Genomic DNA, 16,740 nt, shown 5'->3' on the forward strand with positions numbered 1-16,740 from the left:
ATCGCAGTGCTGGACTGCACAGAAGAGAGCAGGAAGCAGTGGCTTTGTTGAGGCTCGGGAAGCAGCAACAAACCTTGAAGCAAAACACAAGGTAATTTATTTTGTTTCCAGAGAGACATTGATGCAAGAGATAAAGGCATGGAGTTTATTTTTCTGTGCGAGGATGCACTATAAAATCTTAACTTTTAACGCGGAAGGCCTCCTTTTGCCTTTCAAGGGACAACAAGGTATGGTGACGTTATCATTTGTAAAACTTGTATAACTGGTTGCTTCTATGTACCAGTATATAAATTAGATAGGAAAACTCATAATTTCATCAATTTAAGTTTACCATGCGGAAGCGATGACCTTTGTTTTTAATAAAACGCTTTGGGAATTTTAAAGCCTTTAGGATATATTTTGGCTATTGTTTTTGACGTCAGTAAAAAAACGGATCTTCGCTTTTTTAGAGTTGATACCGTAATAAACGCATTTTATTTAGTGTTTAAAGTAAACCACGAAAGGTTCTAGATATTTATGACTATAAGTTAGATCCATTACGAATGCCAGTTTTCTTTACTTACACGTTACCGCCGAAATGTGAACACAGTAAAGCTTCAAAATCTGGTAGGTTTATAACAAAAGTATTTCACAAAACAAGACTGATTTCACAATAAATCAATTTTATTTATTTAAATCACTTGCTGTTTTTTCTGAGACCAATAATGAAAGTACTTGAAGCAATATATTGGTATAATAGCTACTTGATTTACAGTAGTTTTCCACTGTAATGTTTTAACTTTTTACACGTTACATTTAATTAAAGATATTATCTTAGTAATTTTTTTAATTTGCAAAAACTATCAAAATCATTTCAAAACTATAATTTCTTGTAAAAAGAAACTGCAACTAAACCTTACCGAATTTGTTAATACCTGTAAAATACATTTGGTTTTAAATCTGTTGTTCTTTCTATTTTGGTCGTGCCATTCTCACACTTTCTCCACTGAAACCACACCAGCATCGATTTGTGAACTGTGGAAATAACCTCACAGCAAACCGCTGTATTTACGAACACATGGTACTGCGAGAGTAACAACAGATTAACACGATTTGAAACATAGTGCCTTACTCTACACCAGACTAAAAATAAACATAGTTAACGTAACTACAGATAGATTTGATACTTCTTAAAAATATTTTTCGAAGTTACTTTTGGATTTGTGTCATGTAGTTACCCGATAATTATTTTTATAAACTACTGATATGATTCAGGGATTTTCTTCCCGTGAAATGAGAGCATTAATGGTGTCAAGAAATACCCAAACTGTTTTTGAAAATACAAGTGAGAGCAAAGATCAGACGCTAAAGCACGTCAGCACTTTCTTTCCTGTTTTTAATCTGACAACGTATCTCTAAAGCAAAAAGGACCTATTGTATTACACTGCTGATTTCGTGTCACCCGTAGAAAGACTCTCAGGGGTTAATAATAAATGACACTTCGTGGATAGGAGGAGACTGGCGCTGGAAGTGATGAAAGAATCAAGATGGAGATCCAGGAAAATAATTACCGTTGAGCAAAGAATGAAAAATGGATTTGAAACACGTTTTAACGCTGATGTTTGTTTGCCAAGTGATCCATAGAGGTAAGATTGTTGTCTTGTTTGGTGTAGCTCAGTCCTAGTGAGTCTCGAACTGTCCGGTTCATGTATGTAATGTGACGCTGTTGAGATAAACTCTTCGTGTGATTAACATCCACAGGCTGAATAAACACCCAGGGATCTCGAAATTCATTTGTAGTCCACAAGTAATGTAAGTGTTCGGGTCAGAAACGGGAAATTCAGGTGACAGTTTATTATGTGAATTTCACAATGCAAAAAACGAGTATAAGTTAAACTTATGCGAAACTGTACACGAAAGAAGCTATTGTGTTTGAAAAAAGTAATTTATTTCACGTTAAGGTAATTACTAATGATTTAGACCTTGCTAAATGCCTTTTGAGATTTGGACACTAGACACTAGAATAATCAGGCCCAGTGTATTCTGGGTTAGAAAGATTCAGTTCTGTTTTAGCTGACCTGCGTTAATCTAAAATAAATTAAAATAGAAGTTTCTAATATTTTTAGGTCATCATATTTCCTTATGGTTTGTGTTTTCAATCACAGCAGTAAGGATAACAAGCATTGAAACCTGGATTTAAAACATACTTTATAACTCTCATAGATACCTAGAATGGTAAGCAAACTAGTCCCATTAATGTAAGGTAGAGCTAAAAACAGCTATAGAAAGTTTGCTGCTATGAACTGTTTACCAACAATTAAAATTTTAGAGGACCTTTGTCCTCAATGCAGAGTACTCAGACCTTCAGCCTGAAAATCACTGCAGGATTAAAATTACAAACCTGTCTCTTTATAAGACAAAAATGGATCTGAATATAAAGTAGATTTTAAAGAAATATAAAGTGTTTTTTTCAGTAGTCTTGTTTTCATGTGATATTTTTCGTGATATTTATGGCATGAAGTCCTGATATATTTTCCTTTAAAAGGCCTTTCGGTGTTGGTGGCACCTGCTAACGTTACCATCATATCAAAAAACCTGTTGAGCATTCTGTACTGGAGCCCAGTCACTGCTGAAAATTGGACAGTCCATTACAGAGTGCAGTACAAGCTGTAAGTAAGGAGTCTTAAAACGTGTTTTAAAACTGATATAACTCTTTAACTTTTGTGTGATATCTTACTAAATATATAGTACCTTTCTCTGATTACTTTACCATTAGAAATTGTTTTGTAAAATGATTAACACAATACCTGTCTATGAGTAGAGACATCAGTAAACACTAGTGGATTTTTCAACATACGACCTACAACTTTAATATTTTATTTAAATACCTTTTCCAAATCCCATTCTGTATTAGAAAAGGAAGTGAGAACTGAAGTACTTACTGTCCAAATAAAATGTCTGTTGTGAATCCATTTCTCAGTTCAAGTTCTTTGGTTTATTGGTAAAACACTGGTTCCTATGAATCCTCTGAGACATGTACTGTCCAGTCATGTTATCAAGTTTGATGAAGATGTGAAAAAACATCTGAATTTGAGTATTACGTATATCAGTCTTATCTATACATCCATTTTGTAACCACATCATGCAATTCAGATTCGCAGGGGAGCCAGAGCCTACCTTGGTAGGCTACGGGCCCAAGACTGGGTACGCCCTGGGTGGGACTCCAGTCTATCACAGGGCACACACAGACACTCTCACCCCAGGGCCAGTTCTCCTAGAAGCCACTAAACCTACCAGTATGTATGTCTTTGGACTGTGGGAGGAAATGGGTACATCCTGAGGAAACCCACAGACTCCACACAGAGAGCATCCCAGGTCTAGAATTGACCCAGAGCCCCAGTTTTTGCGAGGCAGCAATGCTAACCACTGTGTCAAAATGGCACCCTATGTGCCACCCTTTGTAGATATCATCAGTATGATATCTAAAAAATAGTTTATTCACACTGTGCATAGACTGTAAATATTTTGAAAATAAATGCTTTAGAGCAATGTTTAATTTCATGAAGTGTCTTAGCTATAAATATACTTTCTAGTAGGGTAAAACATATTAAAATGTAAAGCAGTTAAGGCAAATGAATTTGTTCAAAATAATGTTTACCTTTCATTTTGTATATTTATAAAACTGTTGGGATTTTTCAAAGATTGGACAGATGCTACTGATTCGTACATTACTGATTATTGTATGTTTACTTTTTATTTGCTAAATTAATTCTTGTTACACTGTATAGGCATATGTATTTACAACTTTAAAAACATTATTGAAACAGTGACTATTCTACAAATCTAATTCCATTTTAACCCAATTACAAATGTAATTCCAATCAATGGAATGGAATGTAAACGACCTGGCTGGGTAACGTGTTCCAGACACCCAAACCCTTTATGTGACTTCTTTTGTCAGTCCAAATTAAACTTACTTTACACTTATTATATGTGAGGAAACGTCTGCCTGGGTCAACTCATTTACTAACAATGTACTATTTTGAATGTTAATATTAAGCTTATATCCTAATACACTGATCATGCAATAAAAAAGGACACCCTTGCCAAAAACCTCAGAAACAGTTGAGCCACTCAGTATCAGTCCTAGGTCTGTGCCCCATGCACTCATGCTTGTTCTCCCTTTTGTTCAGCAGTTCACATGATAACAAAAGGAGCTGGACAGATATTGAAACATGCAATGCAACAAACAAGACAGAGTGCAACTTCTGGTCTGCCATCAGGGCCTCATTCACAGTAAACCTGCGTGTACGAGCGGAAAGTGGCACTGACTTCTCTTCCTGGAGTGAAACAAAGTCATTCTGTGCTTTGAATGAAAGTATGAACCTTTTTCTGTACTCAACCTTAATAATTTTTGCATCTCATTGCAAATGATGTGGTGTTGTCTTCCCTGTTATTGGTTCCTTTGCCCCTTGTAGCGAAGCTGAAATTATAGGTTGAGTTCCTGTAGTGCAGCTACTGTATGTTCTCTGGCATTTGTTGTAATTTGTCATTGTGCTGAGATGGCAGATTGATTCTACTGCTCAAATATAAAATTCTTCTTATTGATTTGATGCTTTAAAACATGCACTTGGTTTTAAGGCACAAGATCTTGTACAGGTAGGTGAAGCCTGGATAGAATTGTTATTTTTTCCAAGTTAATCAAGTTCATGTAATTAGGCCAAGGAAGTGATGTGAGGGTTAAGGAGTTTGCAGCACTTCCTGGACTGAGGTTGAGAAAGCATATCTACAACTGAGCATAACACTAGACCAATTCAACACTTCCAATTTAATGAGATCAAAAACCCTACAACCCATGGGAATTGGAGTTCGGAACCCTGCGATTGAAACTGTGAAACTATTGTTCTGTGAAAGGTTAACTTGAAGTGATAATTTGCAAATGTAGAAGCCCTTTCATGTCATGTTTTTATGAACTTCTGGCTTTACTACACTGTAAAAAGGTTATTTTTCAGTTGCTGTCTAATATTCTCTGTGCACTCTCAGCTTTCTTTGTTCTTGTAGGCTGTAAGATGTACCTATTGTACTTACACCTATTTTTGCTGGTTCACTTGTAGTACTGTATATTCTCTTCTATATCAGAAAAAAGGAATAGTCAGTGAAGACATACATTTTGGAGTATCAATAATATGGTGTTTCATTCAAATTTTGCATAAAGACTTTATGCAAAGTCTAGTTAGAAATCATTTTTCACTTCTAGGCAGCTGCTGAATTAGAACTAATATTACCGCTGCTCACTTTCTTGTACATGTTTGGAATCATTATTTGTGACCTGCTGGTCCAGTATTGGGATCTTCAAAGTTTATCGCTGAGATCTTTTGCATTAAGGAAAGGTTGATGATGGGATCTTTACGGTTCTTGTAAATTCTTGGTAAACATTTATTTTGTGGATATGTGGGCAAAGTAAAGATATTTGTCTTACAAAACTGATATATATATATGTACAGATGTCAAAGTTTCTCTCAGTAGAGCTTAAGATATATAAGATACTGATGTACTAAGTTTGTTTTTCTCCTCCCACAGCTGTGATTGGGCCACCCAATGTCAATCTCATCCCTGGAAAACGTGCTATGACTGTTGTAGCATCTGTACCTCCTTCACTTAAGAATGAGTACAAAGACCATCTGAAATACAGTGTTGTCAGTTTCAAGAAAGATGACCCGATGAAGGTGACTTATAGGATGGACTTATGTTTTGAATCTCCGCTGTGCTAAATTTCTGAAAAAGTGATTAGGAGGGCATAGGGAATACTAGATTGTTAACTGTGTGACCTCATTTAATTCATTGGGAATCTACATGACTATTCAGTAGGATGATTAAGTGAGCTCAATAAGTAATCAATAAGCTATAAATAAGTTCAAATGAATATTTAAAACTAGTCAAATTAGTGTGTAACTGTTTGAAATGAAAACTGTGCCAGCTGTTTTGGCTGTGCCTGAATATCTATTTTCTGTTGGTACATTTTAAATATGTGCTCAAGTCTTGTCTACTTTCAGCTAGATAATTTTGCAAAGGTTTATACTGGTAGAATCCTTGAGAAAAGTGTATTTAGTCAAAGTTTAATCAGGCTTATTTTACCTTTATGTAGTACATCTTGTAAAATATGAATTGGTCTGTAGTAATTGGTTGATTATTTTGACTCTATAGAAAGTTGGTTTTCGCCTTCAGAAGTCTCCAATTCTCTTTGAAGACCTTGTTCCTTGGACAAGATACTGTGTTAATGTGTCTATTGTGATTTCTAAGTTTACTGAGCTAAAGACTGTTCCAAAAAAAGAATGTACAGACATCCTTGAAGACGGTAAGTCCTTGTTTTCTTGCTGTTACTGTTACTTTTTAAATGGGATCATCTTCCAGTAGGAGGTTTACACACTTTTTTCCCGTTGTTCATCAAGCATGCCTTACCGTTAAATATATTTTGGTTTCTTTTGTCATTGTAGTTGCATAAATTGCATATCCTGTTTTGCAAGTTAAAAAGATCTTTCAACAACTGTAATCAAGGTTGTAGAGAAAGACATTACATTTGATCCCTCTGGACGTTTAGAGCAGAAGTTATCAGAAGAAACCACTTTCAGACTGTGACTCAAATTCATACATGAGGTGGATCAACGTTTCAGGGTATATTTGCGTTCCTTCAGTGTTTCAATTTACGGCTGTGTTTACAGTTTGGTCAATGTGACACTCAATTCAAACTCTCAGTCTAAGAGAGGATACTCATTGACTGAGATTGGAAGAAGCAGTACTGTACTTTTCATCATTTGTTTCATTTTGTTTAGTAGAATTTGTTTTTCATTGAATCAGAGGCAAATATTTGCTTACATTTTGTTCATTTTCATAGTTCTGTTGTCACTTTATGTCCCTAAATGTCCTCAATGCAGGGTAGGCAGAAGATCAGGGGTCGCATTCTCCCGTCCAGTAGGACACTTTGATATCTGTAGTACTTGTGATAAGCCTCACACTCCTTTCTGTAATTTAACAGCTGTCCCATCCTGAGCTGTGGTCCTTGGAGGGATTCTGGTCATTAGTTTACCTTAAGGTTTTAATTAAATAACTGATCCCATATATTACTAATTGTTATAAAGTGAATATAGAAATAAATCAATGTAGTGTATTGAAAACCAGAAATCATTGTATCCTTGGAGGATTTGAACTGAGGAAATCTCAAAATGTATCATTCAATAACCATTGTTACTTGAAAAGAAATATTGGAAGGTTAAAAGTCACCTGCATTGAACCAGACATTAATTACTCCTTTCTCTTCCTACCTTTAGAGGAGACAAAATCCATAAAGCTACTTGTGATCTCAATTCTGATTCCAATTGGGGTCATTGCAATGGTGATTGGATGTTTATTCCTTGTGAAGAAAAACTATGGACACATCAAGCACCTTCTGCTACCAGTCTGGGAGGTTCCAGATCATATTCAACAGGTACAGGCCATTCTTCCTGCATCACTACATTACAAAAATGACTCTCACACCATGGATGTAACATCTGAAATTCTAGGAGGAGACATATGGCACAGGTGCTTTGCAGTGCATACTGGCTGACCATAATATAATGAATTCACAAGGTACTGGAAGAGCCTAGACCCTTCTGTCCTTCTGATATGTTTGGCTAAGAGTAGCAGTGTCTCTAGTTAAACTGTGTTTCTAATATTTTTGCCTATTTTCGGGAATGTTTTTGTGAGTGTACAGTTTAAACATTTTAATGTGTTTGACCCGCAATCCTGTCATATAAGATAAAGTAGCTCAGGTGGGTAGCTGGGTCAGTATGCGTAGGCTGCAAAGGAACAAGTAATAGGTTTATTCCATGCTGAAAAAAAGAAGCAAGAAAACACAACGTTTCGGCCGTGGAGCCTTCTTCAGGTGTGACACCTGAAGAAGGCTCCACGGCCAAAACGTTGTGGTTCCTTGCTTCTTTTTTTCAGCATGGAATAAACCTATTACTTGTTCCTTTGCAGCCTATGCATGCTGACACAGCTGCCCACCTAAGATAAAGGTTTACATTCCAAAAGAAGTATTTATTTTGATAGTTATCAAAGTAGTGTTCTGGTCACTGCCATTCATACTGAATATTGGAATGTGTTCATATACGTTTACAATGACACCTGCAGATTTTAAAAACTAATTTTAGCTCCAGAGGTTACTGATGTTTCTTAGTTCTGAGTGTGGTTACATAAGTCATAAGTTATCAATAGGAAAAATTTAACAGACTATTATGGGCTCAGACTTTTTAAAAATTTCTAAAGCCAGATGTGCCTACACATATATTCTTGTATGTTATGTTTAATGTATATACAGTGGCATATCATAATACTATATTAGAAATACATTTCTTTCACAACGCACAATGTGAAATAGAAACTACATCCTCTTAAAATTCAGTGGTTTTACTTATTTAGATGTAACTGACCTTCACCTAGCATTCACCAAGTCATAACAGTAAATAAAGCTAACCTCATGACAAATAACTCATGTAAAGTAAGTGCATTCTTGCTGCTTCCATATCTTTTAAGAAGGTAATTAGCATTAGGTGCTACTAAACAAGTGCACCTGCTTAGTTGATCATGAGGTAGTGTATAAAATCAGAATCTTTGTCAGTTTGGTCTGGAGCATTTAGGTTTGTACCTATAAAAGTTGAGGTGTACTTTCATAGCTTTGTAGTAACACATCATGCCTAGGTAAAAAAATATCAGCGACGGTCTTGGAGAAAGGATCGTTGCTGTTCATCAGCCTGGTAAGAGTTATAAAGCCATTTCTAAACAATATGAAGTCCATCATTCCACAGTGAGAAAGATTTTACAAATGTAGAAGGTTCAAAGTGGTTACCAATCTACAGTACCTAGGAGTGGGTGACCCAGCAAATTCATCCCAAAATCAGATTGTCTGATGCTCCTAGAGATTGCAGAAAATCCCAAAGCTACTTTCAGGGATCTGCAGGGCTCTGTAAATATGGTAAACATTAGAGTTCATGATTCTTCCTTTAGGAAAAGACTGAATAGGAACAGAAGGGTTTTCGAGGAAGGTTAACTAGGAGGAAGCCCCTTTTCTCCAAAAATAATATTACTGCACGTCTTAGGTTTGCAAATCACCACCTGAATAAACCACAAGACCTATGGAAAAATTTCCTATTGACAGATGAGACCAAAGTGGAGTTAATATGTAAAATAATAGAATTGTTATTCTATTAATTGATGTTAATTGATGTGAAAAGGGTGTACTTTTTCACATCATTGCATGTGCCATTTCTGGAGCATTTGATCCCGATCAACAGTGGTTCATTTGTGGATCACTTCAGCTAGATCAGCACTAAGGTGTCCTGAGAGATCTGTGTGCAGTCATGAGAGGAATTATAATCTTATGTGATTATGTACAAATACATAACAGAATGCCACTGTAGAATACGGCAAGGAACATGAACATTTCGTTTGGGCAAAGATTTCCAGCAAACTAAAAATCATTCTTGTTCTGCTGCTGAACAAAAATGCTTAGTGTTGTTATGCTGCACCAAACGGAAATGGCAAATTCATAAGAGTTGGGGTAACAACACTAAGATCGTGGTTAAATGTTATTTGGCTTGTACAGTCTGGCTTCCTTAAAGACACTCTTTATTTTGATAGGTTAAGCAGTTTCTGTATGTAAAGTACTATGAAATATCAATTGAACAGCGCTTATAAACACATATAAGTAATTATTAATAATTATTATTAACAGGAAGTAAATGGTATTGATGCATTTGATCCCAATCACAAATGACTAAATGTGCCCTTTAATTGTGTATCAAATAATTGTGGGCTGTGAGATGCAGAAAGTTGAGAAACACTAGGATACAGTGCATTAAAATTTAATAGCTTAAGACAGTATACCTAAACTTTGACATCCTGGGTTTTGCCAGGTGTCTAGGATTTAAACAACTGGTCTTTCTTTAATTGCAAAATTAAAAACAATATTCTATTAGTGTACGTAACATTTCATTTATCTTGCAGTAGTAACATGTTGAAAGTCCTTTAGAGAGCAGTGCCTTGTTAACAATAAAAACAGACTGTCCTGGCCACAATACATAGAATACTAACAAATCCTGTAAATCAAGGCTGGGTAGGAGAACAGTTAAATATAATTAAGAAACTAATTTAAATGAAGGATACATTAAGCCTAACGCATAAGGCTGGCCAAGGAAGCATTTAATTAAGAGAAGTTTTGTTTTGCTATTTTAAAAAATCAATGAGGGAAGATTTTATATATCAGGAGGCTACGAGCCTATTTAGCTTTGCTAAAGATGTCTGTATATCCTTCAGTAGTGGGGGGTCTTTCCAAAGCTTTCAGCTTTCAGTTTCCAATACAGATTGTTCTAATGGGTTCTGAAAACCCCCTCTGGAAAGGCCAGTCCTTGCCTACACTGTGCCCTGTGGGATTCCCCTGTTCAACAGACCTTATTTACACACACACTTGTATATACTGATGGAAAAAAGAAAAGCAACATTTCTGGAATGAGAGTACTATAGTTATAGTTTATGTACTTTCACAAAAAGTTGTCATTTTGTTTTAAGCCCTCTGACCAGCAATATAACTTGTGCAGTGAGGCATTGCAACTTGCCAATCACACTGCAAGAAAAAGGCCACACTTAGTCAGTTTTCTGTGCGTTTCATAATGCCACAAATGTCACCAGAAGCAAGGGAGAGGGCCATTGGCATGCTGCAGGCAGGCATGTCATGTCCCAGTGTTGCCAGACTCTGTGGAGTAAGCCGCTCCACTGTGTCCCGACTGAAAAGAAGATGTCAGCAGACCAGCAACACAGATGACCCTCCAAGATCTGGTCCCCCTCGAGTGACCACACCAGAGCAGGACCGACACATCAGACTGGTCCAGCTGAGAGATCGTTTCAGATCTGCCACCCATACTGCTGCTGAAACTGCCAGCAGACACAATGTCCACATCAGTGACAAGACAGTGAGGCTCCATGCTGCTGGCCTTAGAGCAAGACGTCCTGTCAGAGGCCCTCTGCTCACACCTCCTAGACATCACACCCGACTGGCTTGGGCCAGACAGAGGCTGCAATGGACTTGTCAGCAGTGGCATCAGGTCCTCTTCACGGATGAGTCACTCCTCAGCCTGTTCCACACAGACGGGATGGCCAGAGTGTGGAGGAGAAGCTGTTGCGTTTCTTTTTTCCATCAGTGTATATACAGCCAAGCACATACTCATGACAATCAGGGAAGCAAGCCTGGTGTCAGCTTTCCTTTGAGGTGTACTTTTAGAACTTTGGTATTTATTACTCTGTGCAAAATTAAAGTTTCATTCAAGTAAATGTAATTTGTGGGAGTGCAGCAACTTCAAATCACCCTGTTGTTCTCTCTTCTGTCTCTCTGTACAGTTCCTTGCAGAGCCAAGCTATGAATTCTGCGAGATGCCATTAAGCAGCTATAGCCGTGAAGAGCCATGTGACACAATAACAGTTCTTTTGGAAGACAGTACTGAAAATCCTCCTGCTCCAAGCTATCCTGATTATGAGGGCAAATAGATTAGAATTGCTATTACTTAAGACGCTGAGGGAGGTAAGCAGAAGAGACTTTACGACATTGGGTGCTGGTGTGCTTCAATAATGAACACCACTGGCACACTATGGCAAAACTTGGATGTGAATCTTCTTTACCAACTTGACCAACATTAGCTCTTTGTGGAGTGCACATAACATTACAAACCCCTCATAACCTTCAGCTGCTTTCCTTTATAAGAAGGCCTCCCTGGTTCTGGGATAATGGCAGATTTATTAACATCAACATATTAAAAACAAAAGAATGAGTCATAAAGGTTTTTCAGCATACCAGAGGAGTCAATAATTTTGTAAAGACATGCTGGTAAACTCAACTGCCATTGAGTTCATCCCTTTCTTCTCTCACTTTGACTAAGCTATTACTTATGTCATCATGGTAGCACTTGCAGTAATATGGACTGGTGGGTTTTCGTGCCAGTTTTGTCCAAGCTGGGACACTAAAAGAATGTAAGTAAAATGGCATGTGCCTTTGGTATGATGAACACAAGGGAAAATGGAAAAACAATTTTACAGGATACAGGTTTTTGATATGGTAGCATGTGAGGAATATCAGGAAAAGTCTGTCCAAGTGTTTTTGCTAAACAAGGATGTCAGTCAGTGGGAAATAAAGGAGGCTCCAATGTTCCAAGCACGTTCTACCTTCAGTGTTACAGGAAGAGACACTAAACCTAGAACGTCTTAAAATCTTAAGAGATGTGGATAATTAAACCGAGGTACAAATTTGATACTCCAAGTAATGTCTCTGTATTATTTTGTGTTTATTTGGATTTCAGCACCCAGATAAGCAACATGGAGCAGACACGATTCTCTTGTTTCTAGTCTTTCTCATGTGACTTATGGGCTAACATCTAACAAAATAAGAGGGGGCCATCTTGTTTTTTGCTTTGGCTTAATTTGGATTACAAACAATTTGGATATTTGAATTGAAGAGGAGAAGCACCTAGAACTTGATATAGGAGGAATTTTTTAACGTGAGGAGTGATATTTCAAGACAATTTTATTTCAAGACTTTGGAAGCAATCAGCTTGACCAGGAGTTCTTCTTATATTCAAGAGATTATGGATTTTTTTTTTGTTTGAAAACCAAGGAATATCCATGTTCAAACATCGCTAAGTGTATTTTACCTTTTGTTTTATTTTTTATTGTACCTTAGTACAAAGTATTCTGAAATTCTGTACATACCTTGTAACTTGTTTTTCTTACAAAAACACTCAGAATCATACTTTGAAACAGACACTGACGTAACTGTAAGTCGTGTCTTGTACTTTAAAGCACTATTGTCATTTTATATTGCTGATTTTACAATTAGAGTGTGAACATTTAAAACGTATGTTTTTGTGGGTGAAATGTTTTAAGTTAAAACACTGAGCTGGGATCAAGGTGTGACTGGCCTATTTCTCAGGTGCACTTTAGGAATGTAATGCAAAAGGAAGGCTTGTGTGTTGAACCTTTTGTTTGAGCCATACAAGGGATTTAAAATTGAAATTGAGAGAAATTGCAATAAACCTTCTGGGGAACTGAAAGCAAAAACCTGCTTTGGGGAAGTTCAAGTCCTGTACAAAACCTACACTGGAAAAAAAATATTTCAACATGTAAAGGCTTTTGGATATCTAGTGTAGCAATAACATGTATGATTTGTATGAGAGTGAATTGATTATCTTTGGCATGTTGTATCGTGGTTAGAGGGGGGTAAGATAACCAGCTAAGGTTGCCGTCTGGCCCTGGGTCATCTGGGTCATTTTCGAAACAGGCTGGATCCCTAAAAAGAGGCTCTGTGCCTCTGAAGTGAAACAAAATATCACCTAAAGTTGGCAGTTTCTTGATTTGACACTTGATAACTATGTAGTACTAGAGATAAAAGCAAGAACCCTTATCTTGAAGATTTTGGATTTACCCTTATTTCCTTTATTAGTGTGTGTTTCGTTTGACCACTTTTCTAAATAACCACATTCTCCAAATTCGCACAGATTGTGCAATATGTAGCGCATCAGCTGTATGGATCATCTGAGTGGAGGATGTGTTGGTTCACAAGCCAAATAATTTCATACCAGTCTGTTTACAGTGGCTATCAAATGTATTCACCCTCTTGGACTTTTTTACATTTTATTGTGTGTTATGGAATCATAATGTATTTAACTGTGAGGTTTTGTTATTGGTTGACAGGAAACTCTTTAATGTCAAAATGAAAACACAATTCTACAGATCCTCCTAAATTAATTATAAATATAAAATGGAAAATAATTGATTATTAAGGATTTTGAGACTATTTTGTAGAGGCATATTTGGTAGAAATTGTCATAGGTTTTATTGAAGAAGTTTGTTGAATACTTATGCAATCATTTATTTTCTGTTTTATATTTATAATTACAGTAATTTAGGAGCATCTGTAGAACTTTGTTTTCACTTTGACATTATAGAGTGTTTTGTGCCAATCAAAGGCAAAATATCCATTATGATTCTATATTGTAACAGTAAAATGTGAAAAAGTCCAAGGCAGTGAATACTTTGATATCCACTGTATGTTATGGTCATTTGTTTCACTTAACATAAGTCAGGGATCTCAGAACTAGGTCCTGTAGAGCCAGTGTCTTCAGGTTCTTGTTCTATCCTTAGTAGACAATTAACCTATTTATTACACATGTATCATTTTAAGGCCTTCAATTTAAGCACAGTTACCTCTAAAACACCTCAGAGCCTAGTTATGTAGTACAGTTGTAAAGTTATGCAGTTAAATAAAAGATTAACTACGTAACAGAGCTTGGGTGGAACAGAAACCTAACTCGTCAAGCCCTCCAGGGCCTGAACGTCACATCCTGAAGTAAGGCCTGTCTGGTCTCAAAGTGTTGTACTGATTTAAGGCAGGGCTGCAACTCTAGCTCCAGGCTTTATTGAAAGCAAGTTTATTGTATATGGGGGAAAAAATGGGGCTGGTGTTTGCTTCCCTAATATCACATGATGCCAGCAGAGATAGGCTATTTACTATACATCTTCTGTTAATTTTTTAACATTAACACTGAACACTCCTGTATTATTATTAGGTTTTACACAGATCTATTAATAGAAATACTTTCATTTTCAGGATACAAGAATAATTTATGATTCAATTGATTTCATTCTGGGGGCAATTTTAAGCAATTACTATTTTTTCTAATCTTGCTCTTGCAAGACATACAGGCCATCTTTTGGTGGTCACGCCAACATTAGAGAAAGATACCATCTAGTTGTGTACAAAGAATTCTAAATATCTTGGATTGTTTTTGTTATTTTTCACAAAGGTTGTTTAAAATTGCCATCCAGAATGAAAATGATGGGAAAAGAATTGAGTCATATTAAGTTGCTAGGGGTCTTGACATATTTTGTCCTTTAATATGTTGTGCTGCTCATCTTGTGACACCCATCCTATCATCATCTATCATTCATAGCCTAGCCAGGAGTTTTTTTCCTGCCACACAGACAATAAAATATTGTTGCAAGTTCATTGTTTTATGATAGGGTTTCTGGGCCAAGACTATTAAATTTAATTATTAAATTAAGTTGACCATGAATAAGAAGATAATGTTATTAAAACTGATGTTGATTTAGTTGCCTTTTTGTCACCTGCAGCTTGCGGCTGTGCATGAGGGTTCCCCAGTGCGGTATTCAGTTATTTTTTTCCTAGTGAAATGCTTTCTTATTGTGAAAACATATTTGTTCTCTAAGAAGTTATTTTAAGTTTGAAGTATATGAGGAACTTGGCAACATTTGGGAATACTGTTATTTTGGGCAATTGTAATATCAAGAGCACTCCAGTTTTCTTTCTGTTTGCTCTTGCTTCCTGAATTTGTTGTTTGGGTTTTTAAAACAACATTTGCAAGTTTTTTTTTTCCTTTTGGATATCTCTCTCCCTCTTCATTTGAGAGACAGGCCTATGCAAGTGCTACAGACGTGCCACTTTTATCTGCGTGGTAAGAAGGACGAAGGACTGCTTTAACTTACAGCTGTACTTTTGTGTTTTCTAATAGTACTAGTTATTCAAGCCAACTGGTTAAAAGCTCTGTAAAGGTTTTGAAACTTTGGTCTAACACCTTACCCTTTGTGAAACTGTTCAGACATGTATACTTGCCAACTGCTCTGGCCTTATACAATACTGTCATCTAGCCTGTCTTGCATGGTCGCCAATTTCCAGCAGTCCAGTGGTAGCTTAGACCAAAGACTTTTTTGACAATCTACTTTATTTTTATTGTCCTTAGAGACCAGCAGAAAATAATAAAATATAAAAATGTACAGAGTGAAGAATATCTAAAGGAGCATCTACTGTGTAATTCAGAGCACCTTAGAATTCAGTAAAGCAAAGAAGTACAAGGTCATGATACTACCAGGAAATGGAGTGTCTGTTCATATTTAATATTTTTATAATATAATGCATTTGTCCTTTATAATAGCAGTCTGAGGTTAGGGAATTTGTACAAAACACCAACAATAAACACTAAAAATATCCTAAGGGTGTGTTAAGATGCATGTGTATAAAATAATTTTTCTACCACCACAGTTTAAAACCAGACAAATCTCGACTCATTACGCACCACTGCTTGAAGAATCCTGCTCACATTAAGTTAGCGATGTGAGCGGTAGCTTAGCCCGCATTTGGAGTGAGACACTCCAGAGCCCTTTACACAGGACAGTTTTCGCTGGTGCTGTGGCTCCAAATAAATTAAACACAGGAGGATATCCTTGGAGGATATCCTTGCAGGACATACCAGTCCACCATATCCCATGGTAATCTGAAAAATTAAAAAAGTCTCTTCCATCCCTATATTTACAAAAATAAGAGGATACACTCAATAAAGAATTCCATAAGTATGATAAACTATGGTAACTATGACCACAAAGTCAAAATTTACTTTAAGCTCTTTTCTAGGTCTAAAGCATCAATGTTGGTCAGGGCAGAATGGACCAAACATACAATGTTTCATAATCTGATGGTTTAGGGTACCTATAAAACCTACTGGCCACTCTGTGACAGGACTTGGTTGTCTCTCACCATCACAGTTCTCTGGATAAAATCATTTACCCCTGTGACTCGATATCGCACTGAGGGGAAGCTGAGAGGTACTTGGACACTTTTCCGTGTCTTTTTCAAATAAAAATATTTTCTTGGGTGCAATAGCCTATTAA

The 16,740-nt window shown here is 36.6% G+C and overlaps 1 protein-coding gene across 5 annotated transcripts; it reads left to right on the forward strand.

The window, feature by feature from the left end:
- LOC148836294 (interleukin-10 receptor subunit beta-like) lies at positions 1–16,740 on the forward strand. 5 transcript variants are annotated; one of them, XM_088913128.1, is made up of 9 exons: positions 4–91; positions 1,448–1,625; positions 2,525–2,648; positions 4,173–4,357; positions 5,560–5,705; positions 6,184–6,334; positions 7,305–7,462; positions 11,407–11,587; positions 12,360–16,740. In XM_088913128.1, the coding sequence occupies exons 2-8, from the start codon at positions 1,571–1,573 to the stop codon at positions 11,551–11,553; spliced, it is 966 nt and encodes a 321-aa protein (XP_088769254.1). In that variant the 5' UTR covers positions 4–91; positions 1,448–1,570; the 3' UTR covers positions 11,554–11,587; positions 12,360–16,740. The 5 variants fall into 5 exon arrangements, with proteins under 5 accessions (XP_088769250.1, XP_088769254.1, XP_088769255.1 ...); XM_088913129.1 differs by having other exon boundaries at positions 6–91; positions 1,491–1,625; positions 4,176–4,357; XM_088913124.1 differs by having other exon boundaries at positions 1–91; positions 11,407–16,740.

This window comes from Atractosteus spatula, chromosome 4, assembly GCF_055471065.1.
Source record: "Atractosteus spatula isolate fAtrSpa1 chromosome 4, fAtrSpa1.hap1, whole genome shotgun sequence".
Classification (NCBI taxonomy): domain Eukaryota; kingdom Metazoa; phylum Chordata; class Actinopteri; order Semionotiformes; family Lepisosteidae; genus Atractosteus; species Atractosteus spatula.